Below are 13,555 nucleotides of genomic sequence, written 5' to 3'. Positions count from 1 at the left end.
TTGGTCTGATCACTTTTCTTCAAAGGGCCTACCCATATGCCTATGCAGGGACCTGGACCCAATCAAATCAATATTACAAATAGTTCCATAAACATGCCTTCAAGTAGCCATGGATCCATGGGAGGTTATAACCATTCCGTGCCATCATCGCAGAGCATGCCAGTACAGAATCAAATGACGATGAGTCAAGGGCAACCAATGGGAAACTATGGTCCCAGACCAAATATGAATATGCAGCCAAACCAAGGTAAATAAGTTCTATGCTTTTTTTCTTAACTGTTTATGGCACACTAGTCTTTGGAAATGAAACAATTCTTTTAAATTGTTAGTTGAGTCATAAAAATGTTTGTAGTCAGTGACAATCATACCTTTAGAAAGGGAACTTTGAGATTGAAATCAGCTTAAAATATTTTTTTTATATTAGAAATTGCTTAATTTAGCTTTTTCAGCTGACCTTTGCACAGTTTGAGATTCTGCATTTTTGGATTTTCTTTTAAAGCTGAGCAATGGGTAACCAAACAGTTGGTTTAGAATGAGAAATTTGAGAAAATATAGAAAATATAGTTGTCTTTATAACTGTAATCCCTTTAAAATCATACTCTGGTTTGTTTCACTGATTAAGGCTATATTAGTTTTTGTGACATTCTCTTGAGCTATGTGGAGGTTTTTTTGATGCTGTATTTTAGTACTAAAAGGTAATTTTAATATAATTTGTTGTTAATATTAAGTAGAGGTGTATTGTTTTCTTCTAGTCTTAGTGAGTCTGTTAAAGTTAATTACCAACCTCGGAATGAAATTATCATGTTTCTCTTTTAAGTATTCTTGTGAATAATAGCTAAACACCAGTAAGCGGCGCTCTGTTCTACTAATTGCCTGTTAAAACATTTGGCATATTGCCAACTTAAAGCAATTTTAGTTACACAGTATGGTTAAGATTAAGAGTATAAAATGGATTTAAATGTAGTTGCAATAAAATCTTCTAGATTTTGCTTATGAAAAATAAATCACTAAAATAATCCCTAGATAAAGGAATTTAATGTTCATCTTTTGATAATTATTTGTTATGAAGTAATATATTCTAATTTTAAACAGAGACGTTTTCTTTAATTTTGATGAGATCTACTGAAAACAAAGGAAGATAATTGAATAAACTGTCAATGAATGTAGTTTTACTGAACTTGCATTTGCTGCGGTATTTCCCCCCCCATTTAGTTTAATGCCCATGATAAGGATATCTTCTTTTCTTTTACTAGATCAGTTAAAGTTTCAAAACAATAACAAGATCCAGTCACTTTTAGATCAAAAGATTAGAGTTCAAATGTTTCTATGTGCAGTTTGATTACTAGGAGAGCAAGAAAATTGATAGTGATTCTAGCTGTAGCTATAGTGATGATGGCATACTTCTTAGAAACGATAGTTAAAAAAAGATAATTTGGACACAAAAATGAATGTTGCTGTAGCAAGGTTTGATGTAAGATTTGAAGAAAATCTTCAAAACAATAATGCATGCAACATTGTTCATGTAGAAAATAGTTACTGGTTTTGGATAAAAGTGGGGAGGACTATGTATAGGAATTTTTTTCAAAACCTTGGGACTTATTTTTTCAAAATACCATATTGTGTATTAATGTATAATTTCTCCTTTTATTACAATGGTTATATTACTTTTGGTTTTGTTCCTCTAATTTATGAATTAATTAATGGAAAATATACTATATAGAAAGTGAAGATGTTGGGATCTATTTTAAAAAAATAAAAAGAGAGGCCTCTCTGGTGGTTCAGGGGTTAAAATGTCAGCACTGTCAAGCTATGGCCAGCCATTGCATAATGAGTTCAATCTCTGGCCAGGCATCTAACCCACATGGTGCAGCAGACAGCTCCTGTCTCTCCTGCTGCTTCTCTCAGTAATGTACTTTAGTAGATCCACCTTTTCTGCTCCCCACTCAGTTTTTGATGAATTTTCTCACCCCTGGTACTTCTGGCCTATACCTCAGTTCTTGCATGTGTAGACAAAATAAAATAAATCTTAAAAAAAAAGAAATAAAATTTAAGGAAATAAAAGTCGTTTTTCAAAAGAGGAAATGGAGTAGAAAGTCAGTGAGAATATTTTCAATATTTAAAAAATCTCTTCAGGTAAATAAAAAGCTTTTCAGTTAAGTTTTGATATTTCAGAATGAAAAGAACAACAAAGAATATTGCAGTTACCAAAACATGAAAAAAGAAAAAGCTATATAAGATTTTGGCCATATTTACTTTAATTACCTTAATGACTTATAAAATATTTCAACTATGGTATCTGTTTGATGAGAAATATTGCTTAACATGAAAGTTTCATGTTAATTTTAATATTCATTTTATTATAGAATGTTTTCTTTTTTTTTGAAGACTTATTTATTTATGCATACAAGAACTGGGGTACAGGCCAGAGGCTTGGGGGGTGAGAGGACTCTCCAGAGACAGAGTGGGGAACAGAACAGGCAGATCAACTGCAATACACTGCTGAGGGGAGCAGTGGGCAAGTCAGGAGAGGTCTACTGCGCCATGTGGGCAGCTCCCTGGTTGGGGATTGAACTCATGATGCAGTGGCTGCGGACAGCTTCATAGGCTGTGTCTCACACCTTGCGCCAAAAGGGAGGCCCTATTATAGAATATTTTCTAAGCTACCTTTATAAAGCCAACTACAAATTTTACAGTAAAAACTGTTCTAATCTGGGCCTCTCCGGTGGTGCAGCGGTTGAGCACTGGGTTGCGAAGCTGCCCGCAGCCTCTGCAGTGCTGGTTCGATCCCCAGCCACTGGGCGAGGGTCCCACATGGCACGCAGACCTCTCCTGCCGCCCGCTGCTCCCCTCAGCAGTGTACCTGTCAGTCTGCCTATTCTGCTCCCTGCTTTGGCTCTGGTGAATTCTCTCACTTTCCCCCACTTCTGACTGTACCCCAGTGCTTGTATAAATAAATCTTTAAAAACAAAAACAAAAACAAACAAAAAAACTTCTAATCTAAATATGTGGGAGGAATTAGAAAAGACTACTTTTATTTAAAAAAATTCTTATATATTTTTACATCATTTTTCATTTTTGCACAATGTGTGCATTTTCATCTTGATTATAGTCCCCATATAATTTCTACCCACCTTGTTTTGATCCTACTCCCTTTCCACCCACACTGTAGTGTGTCTCAGGTTTATAGTTGCTTGTTGCTTGTTGATTTTGATTTTTTCTTTATTATAGTTAGTCTTTTTCCTGGTCCCTTATTTAGGTTTTCTAAATTACTGCTATGAGTGAGACCATCCGGCATTTTTCTTTTTCTTTCTGGCTTATTTAGCTGAGCATGATGCTGAAGAGACTACTTTTACATGGTCCTTAAAGAAAAACTTAGAAAATACAAAAATTTAAAGGAAATATTTTGACTTAGAAATTTTTCTTACATTTATTGAGGTGTTGGCAATTCTTTGAATAAAAATCAAAACACTGAAATCTTTTGTATATTCCTATGTTTCTATATGCATTTACTTATAACAATAGATAGTAGAAAAAATGTTTAAGCATCTTACCAGTTTTTTTTTTTAAACTATTTCTTTTTTTTTTAAAGATTTATTTTTATTTATTTATATACAAGCACTGGGTACAGTCAGAAGCACGGGAGGGTGAGAGAATCCACCAGAGCCAGAGTGGGGAGCAGAGCAGGCAGAAGGATCGAAGTACACTGCTGAGGGGAGCAGCGGGCGGCAGGAGAGGTCTGCGCGCCATGCGGGACCCTCCTCCGGTGGCCGGGGAGCAGCCGGGGATCGAACCGGCGCCGCAGAAGCTGCTGGCAGCTTCGCAACCCAGCGCTCAACCGCTGCACCACCGGGGAGGCCCCATCTTACCAGTTTTTTTTTTTTTTTTAATATATATATATATTTTTAAATAGAGGCATGTTTTATTTATTTATTTGTTTGTTTTGTTTATACATGCACTGGGTACAGTCAGAAGCACGGGAGGGTGAGAGAATTCACCAGAGCCAGAGCGGGGAGCAGAGCAGGCAGAAAGACCGAAGCACACTGCTGAGGGGAGCAGCAGGCGGCAGGAGAGGTCTGTGTGCCATGTGGGACCCTCCTCCAGTGGCCGGGGAGCAGCCGGGGATCGAACCGGCGCTGCAGAGGTCGCCGGCAGCTTCGCAACCCAGCACTCAACCGCTGCGCCCCCAGGGAGGCCCCATCTTACCGGTTTTTAATAGAGGGGTTTTACTAGTGGAGGAAAAGAAACACAAGATTTCTTAGATTAAATCTTAATCAAGTAAAAAAAAGATATTTTTTATTAATTTTCTTATTGTTCATTTTTAAACAATATTTCTTCCCCCCACCCCCTCAGGTGTAGTCCCATAGAATTTCCTTCACCAGTGCACCCGTGCACCATCACCCTCCTTCTCCCCTGCAGGGTGTCTCTGATTTATAATTGTCCTTTTTTGTTGTTGTGTTTTGTACTGTTACTATTTTTTACACTGATGTCTTATTTGGTTCCCCTATATTCCTGCTATAAGTGAAACCATCCGATTTTTTTCTTTTTCCTTCTGGCTTATTTCACTGAGCATAATTCCTTCTAGCTCTATCCACGTTGCTGCGAATGGCATGAGTTTATCTTAAAAAAAAGATATTTTTGACTAACCCAGAGAATTTTGTTTTAAGAAGAGCAGTTATATGATGATTTTAAATTTATTTTATTAATAATTATTAATTATTTGTCATTTGAAAACTTTAGCTAATTATGTCGTGGTAAATTTCTAACCAGAACTTTGGAGGTAAAAGTCTGGATGCATTTATACTGGTAGTTTTGAAGTGGCTTTATTTGTTACCCTCTCCCTTCCCTCCTTGTCTCTCAGTTGTCAAAATGAAATTAAGTGGGGGGAAATAACCTGTCTAAAAATCTTGTCATAATTTAAGAGACTGATTGAAATTAATTCAACAGATAGCTATATGTTTATAATTTATCATTTTGATGTTAGAAAAATAAGTATTCTACTAATTTATACTACTAGGTACAGAATAATAGGGCACATTGTGTACTATAGAATAATAGGGCACATTGTGTACCGATTTTTGAAATTTCTACTATGGATTTGCAACAAGCATTTATTGCCTGAAATTTTTAAAGACCTGAAATTATTGTATTTTTCTCATTTTAATTTTTAAGATTATTTTGCATGTTTTTAGCTCACACAGTCACTTATACAGCCCATCTTACTGTGGAAAGTGAGGACTATAAAGTTTTATAGGATATGCTTTTGAGAAAGGCTATTAAGTTTTTAACTTTATGTAAATGAAGTCAGGTGAAGAGCTTCCTATTTTGAAGATTCATATACAAATATGTCAAGCAATGGTGCTATAAAAAAGTAAGCATAATAGAGGGTAGGAATGATGAGGATGTGTGTGCTATTTTAGGGTAAATAGCAAATACCTAAAAATAAGAGCATTTCAGGAATAGCAGGCAAGAGTGCTGAACGTGGAGCATACTTGGATTGTTTGAGGTATACTAAGGAGACTGGTCTAGCTGGTGTTTAATGAGTGTAGCTGAAGTTGAATGAGTATAGTATAGGGAGTTATAAGAGATAAGATTCAAGATATAGTTGAAAGCCAGGCTATGATAGACTTTGTATTGTAGTCCATAAGGATTTTAGATTTTATTCTGAGAGAATGGGGATACTGCCGGAAATTTTTTTTTAAAGATTTTTTTATTTTTTATATAAGAGCTGAGGTATAGGCCAGAGGCTCGGGAGGGTGAGAGGATTCACCAGAGACTGAGCGGGGAGCAGAACAGGCAGAGGCGCAACAGGAGAGTTCTGCCACACCATGTAGGAATCTCCCTGGCCGGCTGGGAATCAAACCTGCACTGCAGAGGCTGTGGACAGCTTCACAGCGCTGTGCTCAACCCTCTGTGCCACCAGGGAGGCCCCTGGAAATTTTTGAGCTGAGGAATAACATCTGAATATATGTTTTAAGAAGAGTCTTGACTGATAGCTGAATAATAGTAGTTGGACAAGTGTGGAAGCAAGGGGAACTTATTAAAAGGCTCTTGCTGTATATGGGTAGGAGATGATGAGTAGGTTGATTCAATGGAAATAATAGTAGTCACTTTTGGAATATTTACCATATACTTCAAAGGTACAACTGCTGTGATTGCTAGGATTTGTTAATGTACTGGATGTGCAACACAGAAGGACAGAGTTTTATGTATGACAAAATATTTAATATTGACATATTAAAAAAATAGGAGAATGCTAGATTTGAGGGAATAATAATTTAGTTTGGGTGACCTGTTGGTATAAGTGTTTAGGAATGAGTGGTTTATTGATCATGTCAAATTCTGTTGAAAGATCAAGTAAGATGAGGATTGAAAGCTAGTCATTGGACTATGACCAGGGTGTGGTGTGTATAGTTTTGGTGGTGGAATGGCGGCAAAAGCCTGACTGCACTGTATTCAAGAAGAAATGAGAAGAGTAGTGATACCATGTAAAAATAATTCTTCTCAAATAGTCTTTTGATATAGGAATATAAAAATGGGTTAATAGCTAGAGGAAGATGTAAGATTAACAATTTTTTAAATATGGTAAGATATTTAATCATGTTTGCATACTAATAGGAATGATACATTAGGGAGGGAACAATGAATGCTGTGAGAGAGAGAGAGGAGAGGGGGACAACTGTAGGAGATTGTATATAACTTTCTGGGAAGAGTTTGAGGGCACAGTCACCAAGACTGCTCTTAACTCTGATTTTTAACTATAGGATTTAACCAAAGTAAAGTTATCTAGACAACAGTCCATAAGACTGGCCTTATTGTAGACACTAATTGAAACTTCTGGGGTTCTCAGGACCACTCTTAGTTCAGTAATTTGCTAAAAAGACTCACAGAACACATTGAAAGTTGTTACACTCATGGTTATGATTTATTACAGTAGAAAGATACATATTAACAAGGGGAAAAGTGCTTAGAGAAGGTACAGAAGAGCTAAGATAGTTTCTCTCCCTAAGGAATCAGGATGCATAGCTCTCCTGATCCCATTGTGTGACTTTACACGCATAACATCTCCAACCAGGGCAGATCACCTGCGAGTTTTTATTGGATCTCCAATATATGAATTTGATAGATTGATTACATTATTAATCCCACTCTAGAGTTTAGTCATTCTACTTAGTCCTTCTACTCTACCCCCCAAGGTTCAAGAGTTATAGGAATTATCCAATTTAATAAATGTTCAATTTATAATAGCCAGGTACTAAATTTTTCTCCTTTGAAATGCACATAGAAAAATTACAAATGAAATTATTTCATGTTTTATTTCATAGAAAAGTCATATTTGATGTCTATAATGGATTTGAAGGCATGATAGTGGTGTGTACACATTCTCCAGTGTTAAAATTGGTGTATCTATGCAGTATTGTTAATTCTGCAGGACTCTGTTGCAGTTTGAGGTACATTCAGCCATTATTTAATTCAGATTAACTGTCTTATACATTTCACCAATATTACTATATTGAATGAATTTTCCAATGTTGTAATTTTTACCCCGATAATGACATTTTTTTCTGGATATAAAATTAATATTTAATGTGAAAAGTCTGGGAAGTAGGGAAAAGCATAAAGTAAAAATCACCTTTACTCTTGCTCTTTAAATTTTAAATTACTATGCTGACAAACTGGATAGGTTGCCAATACTTTGGCTCTTTGTAGCAGTAGTCTGAATACTTGCAGTTGCTTAGGCATTTATAAATATCTGCTTGATTATTTTTCCCTCATCTCTTAAGTTCTGTGAAGTCAGGAATTGTGTCTTGTTTTATTCACTACTTTTTGTTGTCTGATAGATTAGCTAGATTTCCTCCTGTAATAACAAATTAGAAAACTAGCATCCTTCTCTGCAGTGTTGTCATTCATCAGCTGTCATTCCAGGAATGAACCGAAGAAGGAACTGTCAGTTACTGTCAGATAATACAGATGATTGTCACTTATACCAAAACCTTTAGGGTTTGGAAGACAAAATCCAGATGAGTTCTATTCAACAAATTATAAACTCAATTTCAGTTTGATTCATTTTTTAAAACTTTATTTTGAAATAGCTAGGTTAACAGTAAGTTGTTATGGTAACAGAGATCCTGTGTGTCCTGCCCCATTCATCTCTAATCCCTCATAACTACTGTAATTCTTTGCTCCATTTCTATAATTTTGTCATTTTAAGAATGTCATGTACATGGAATCATATAGCATTGTGACCTTTCGAGAATGGCTTTTTTAAGTCAGCATAATTAATATCTAGCCAAGTTGTTCGGTGTATCAGTAGTTCATTCCTCTTTATTACTTGGTAGGAATCTGATATGGATGTGCCACCATTTTTTAACCATTCACCTATTGAGGGTCATTTTTGCTGTTTCCTGTTTTGGACTTTTACAAATTAAAGTGCTGTGAACAATGTCCATGTTCATGGTTTTACTTAAAAATAAGTTTTGACTTTTCAGGGATCAATACCCAGAAGTATAGTTGCTGAGTATATCCTAAGTATGTGTTTAGTTTTCCTATGAACTGCCAACTGATTACCAAACTAACTGTACCATTTTACAGTCCCACTGGCAGTGTATAAATGATCTGTGTTCTCTCAATCCATGGTGCCCTTTGGTATTGTCAGTAAATACTTTTTAAAACAAACTTAGCTATTCTAAAAATGTTTAGTGATAGCTCATTTTGCTTTGCACTTTCCCCTAATGCGCAGAGATACTGAGTATCTTTTAAAGTGCTTACATGCAATCTGTATATCCTCTTCAGTAAAATGTCTCTTTATTTTTTGTCCTTTTCTAGTTGGATTGTTTGTTTTTTTTACTGTTGAATTTTGAGAAGGCTTTTTTCTTTTAGGCTTAAATTTTAAAATTTCACCGATATATTATTATGTAAAATTTCAAACATACAGAAAAGTTGAAGCAACTGTATAAGTTAATATTTTAGTAAATTTATTTATCTTCTGTTCATCCATTAGTGCATCTTATCTTTCAAATGCATTTCAGAGTAATTTGCAGATATTAGTATACTTTATCCATAAAAATTTTAGTCTGCATATTATTAGAGCTCAACATTTAAAAGTTTTTGTTTTTTTTCTTTTCATAAATTTAGGTACAATTAAATACACAAATCTTATGTCTCATTCATGAGTTTTGATAGTTTTAAAACAAACCCCTTAGGCTTCATTTTACAGCCAATATACTTTATGCCTATGAGAAGAGACCTATTCCAATTTAAACATAGGAATCATAACTTCGCTTCTTTTATGGAAAAAAGGGAAGGATTGGTTACTCTTTCTCTTAGAATTCTTTTTCAGTATTTTGTCCTAGGACTGCCTGGATCAGAATCACCTTGGAAACTTGTAAAAATAAGGTTTGTCTGCTCACCGCATACTTGCTAAACCAGAATCTTACATGGGTAAATTTTAGAAATTACACTTTAATAAATCATACTTATTTTTAGTCTGTTCCCTCAGAATTTGGGGGGACAAGATAATCTCTTTTGTGCCAGATGGTTCATAACTTTTCAACTTTTATGCTAAGTGACACAAAGCTATATGTTAAAATGTAGCCTACAGACCCTAGAATCTAGAGCTTTGGGAGTTTCATTCAATCTATGATAGATGTTTAGCTGTGACTTTAGTTTTGAATTATTTTTATTATATAATGTGGTTGAAACTGTTTAAGAGGGATTGTCTAACTCTTAAAAAACTGCCTAGTCTTTATTTTGTTTGATTTATTAAACCATAGCACAGCCTTTTCCTAATTCTCAATCTAAAAGCTAAAAAGTCTAATTCCCAAAATAGTTTGTAGAATGCCTATGATTTAAAATTATGCCCTTGAGAATCTAAGATTTCTTAATCAGTACTGCAAACTTTTTGAGCTGCATAATTCTTTATTGTGGAGACCTGACCTGTGCATTCAGATATTTAGCAATGTTCTTCCTCTTGTACCCAGTAGGTGGCAGTAGTACCTCCTCGCCAGATGTGACAGCGAGAAAGTTTACATTTTGCTAAAAATGTCCCTGAGGGACAAAACCTCCCACAATAAGGAATCCCAGCTTTAATAAATGTTTGCTGTAAGGAATTACATGTAAAGATGGTCTGTGTTACTAAGGACAAATGATAATAAAATTTATTTATACTATTTTAATACCTTTAAATACTTTCATGAGAATGTCTCTTAAAATTTCATGTTGTGAAAGAGTTTGTATGTCTTGAACGGTTTCTTTTTACTAGCTAAAAACTATCGTGGTTCTATTTTCATTGTTAGAAAACTCAGCTAAGTTTATATAACTATAGTGACTATTAAACCTTTGGGATTTTCTTAGTTACTTCATTCTTGTTATTTTTATCCTGGGTAGTTTATCTAAACTTATGACTACTTGAAATTCTTAATAAGGAGAGATCTGTATTTTAGGTGGAGAATTTTATTCATTTTTAAATGATTATGTAATAGGTTAGATGATTGAGTTTGCTGAAGTACAAGAATTTTTTTTCTTGCAAATAGACTGTTAGAAATGCCTTCAGATGAGAGCCATAAATAGTTTGATATTGAATAGTTAAGCAACAAATAAGAAAATATGAGTGAATGATGAAATATGAGTGAGAAAACATTGGAGAGTATTATCTATATAGTTTCTAATTCTTATTATATCATAGATATAGGTAGGGTGAAGAAATTTATCTTAGGATCTTTATATTACAGTGATAGAGATATGTTTTGTAGTGAGAGAGATATTTTATAGAACTTTTCCTAGATGACATTATATAGGAGAAATATAACTTGACTTTGAAAGTGGCTAAGAGTTTAGAGTCTAATGACTTTAGAGTTCTCACCATTTACTAACTATGTATCTTTGGGTACAGATAATGTCTATAAAGTGAAATTATGATAATACTACATGTTTCATGGGATTTGAGAAGATAGATAATAGACATAAAGCTTTTAGCTTAGTGCCCGGCCTATAATAAGTGCTTATTAACTGTTATTTAAAATTTTTGTTTAAAATAATTCATAGGTTAATAATATGACTTTATAGAGTTTTGATGTATGGAATGTATTGCATCTGAAGATGTGAATATGTGTATATATGGAATTTTAAAAAATTACATAATTCTAAATTCTTCACAAAATTATTTAAAACTTAATGTTATCTTTAAAAATTTTTATACAATTTATATATTTGTATCATTGTTCATTTTTGTACAATATATGCTTTCTCCTCTCAGGTGTAGTCCCCATAGAATTCCCAACACCAGTCCATAGTCCCTTGTGCTCTTAGTGTTATCTTAAGTGTCATTCAAGAAATTATTCTATCTGACCAGTAAATTACGATGCATAAATTAAGGTTCTTCACCCATAGGAGCAAAGAATCCCAATAATATGGTGATTAGAGAATATGTTCCATGTATTTAAGATGTTGGACATTTTTTCCATAGACCGTTAGAATATCACTACTTTTGAGTACATCTTAGCTTGAAAATGATATATGTAAGAGGTGAAGAATAACCTTAAAGCTTATAGTAATGTGATACCACTGTTTGTAGAAAATGTTTAAAATAGACTCATTTTGTAATCTTACTTTACTCTGTGACACATTTTTGAAATGTGTTTTGGGGTAACCTTTTGCGATTTAGCTTTCTTATTTCCATTAGTATCTCAAGGGATAGTGTACAATACGAGTATAGCATACTTTATTATCATAAGGAAAATAACATACTTCCAAAACAATCAGAATTGAAGTCATAATTTTTTTTAAAGAAGAAAGCTTCAAGAAAAAAGATGAAAAGCACCATGTTTTAGCAGTGCTATTCTCTTCTATTCACGATGATTTTAAGCTTGATCCTGAACGATACTGAGGATCCTCAGAGGGATGGAGTGACAGAATAAAAGGAGGGTGATAATTGAGCTCTTTGGGATTAGAACTGCTGACAGTCCCAAAAGATCAAGCACAAGTGACATGGTCTTTAGCTAGGGCTTAAGCTAGACTTACTTTACTTCTTCAGAGGAAAACTTAAAAATTTATCATTATTGTATCCTGTTGAACTTTTCCATGGTTATCATGTTTTTGCTTTCTCCCTTACATATTTTTAGTTTTGGTTCCATTGCAAAGTATATGCTTTAGTTTTAAGCTAACTTAAAGACGAGAGGTCTTTAATCAGTGCTGGAGAAGAATAACGGGACAAAACCTTCATTTACTGAAAATGAATTATATAAATGCTCAACCATGCTGCCTATTACATTATAAATGCTACTATTTGATATTGTGTACAAACTATTTTAAAAGTTGTAACCTAAATTAAAACCTGTTCATGTTTGGAACTTTTTGCATTATTTACTTCTGAACTAATAAATTTGCTATAGCTTGAATAAAGCCTTGAGAAATAGTGGAATAATGTGCTTTGAAATCAGATTTGTGTTTTGTCTGATTCCCAGTTGATATGTGTTAGTTATGTAGTTTTAATCTTTAGATTCCTTGGCTAGAAACTTGAAAATTAGGATTCTTACCTCTGGTTGTTGTTAATGATTTACATGAAATAAATGTGAAAGCATGTTTAGCAGTGTAAGTACATTCAGTCTTTGTTTTCTTCCCCTCTGTTCTCCTATGAGCAAGCTTATCTCTACTATTAAGAGTTTACTTCCTGTTGAAAGAAAAATCCCAGAGTAACCTCTGAAAGGCTCATATTTATGATAAAATTAAAAGGAAAAAGGAATTTGAAAATAAGTGGAACAAAAAAAAAGGCCAATAGGAGAAAAAGAGTTAGCTCTGATAAAATACTTCCTCAGGTAATACAGTATCAAATTGGAAGAATTGAATTCTTTCTGTTTACATTATTGCTGCTATCATAGGTCAGTAATATATTTAGGTAGGTGAACTTGTTTGTTTTGAATTTTTGTTTAAGTACTTTACCAATGGATTTTTGGCTCACCTGGGCAATTTTACCTGTAATACTTTCCTAAGCTCTCTAGTCCTTTCTCTTTTGTACTACTTAAATCGCCTCCAAGTCATTAAAGGAGGAATACGAAGTTACATTTAAGCAGTAAACTGGGGGATGATCCACACATATTTCTGAGACTGTAATGGCTATACGGACAGAATGTTAAGCTCCACAAATGGTAATTTGGCCCATTGAACCTGTGAGGAGCTGCTTATATTGTTGGATGGCCACATAGAACTTTGTGTCCATTATTATTAATTCACATGTTACTGCTATCTCTGTGATACTAGAGCAGTCATAGTGGTATTTTGACTACCTTTATATTCACCATTTTAGAGAATGCTTGGTTCTGGTTTCTAAGTATATGACCTATTTGCAGTTCTTTGTTTAGGAATATTTTTGTGTTAGAAGTATTACAGCCCTTTGAAATTAGAAAGACCTTTTTAGCTTATAAATCTTAGTTTGAAATAGGAAAGAAGACCCTTTAAAATTTTGTTCTAAAATTAAAATTTATGAAATTTTTGTTGCCCTGACTATCATTATATGAGTGGGGATTGTAAAGCTAAAAAGAAAACAATAATCAGAAATTTTTTT

The 13,555-nt window shown here is 34.0% G+C and overlaps 1 protein-coding gene across 4 annotated transcripts in view; it reads left to right on the top strand.

The window, feature by feature from the left end:
- The window catches only part of SS18 (SS18 subunit of BAF chromatin remodeling complex), a gene marked incomplete at both ends in the record, with an annotated part of 62,877 nt that overhangs the window by 34,785 nt on the left and 14,537 nt on the right, over positions 1–13,555 (top strand). For 2 of the 4 annotated variants that reach the window (XM_084252306.1, XM_084252305.1), the window contains one exon: positions 26–247. The exons of the other annotated variants lie outside the window; for them this stretch is intronic. In XM_084252306.1, the coding sequence (XP_084108432.1) occupies positions 26–247 (222 nt within the window). The remainder of the gene's footprint in view (positions 1–25; positions 248–13,555) is intronic. 4 annotated transcript variants of the gene reach the window in all.

The sequence above is a fragment of the Talpa europaea genome (assembly GCF_964194135.1).
Source record: "Talpa europaea genome assembly, chromosome: 13".
Classification (NCBI taxonomy): Eukaryota; Metazoa; Chordata; class Mammalia; order Eulipotyphla; family Talpidae; genus Talpa; species Talpa europaea.
The sequence above is the reverse complement of the archived record's forward strand: the minus strand, read 5'-3'. Positions and strand labels throughout refer to the sequence as shown.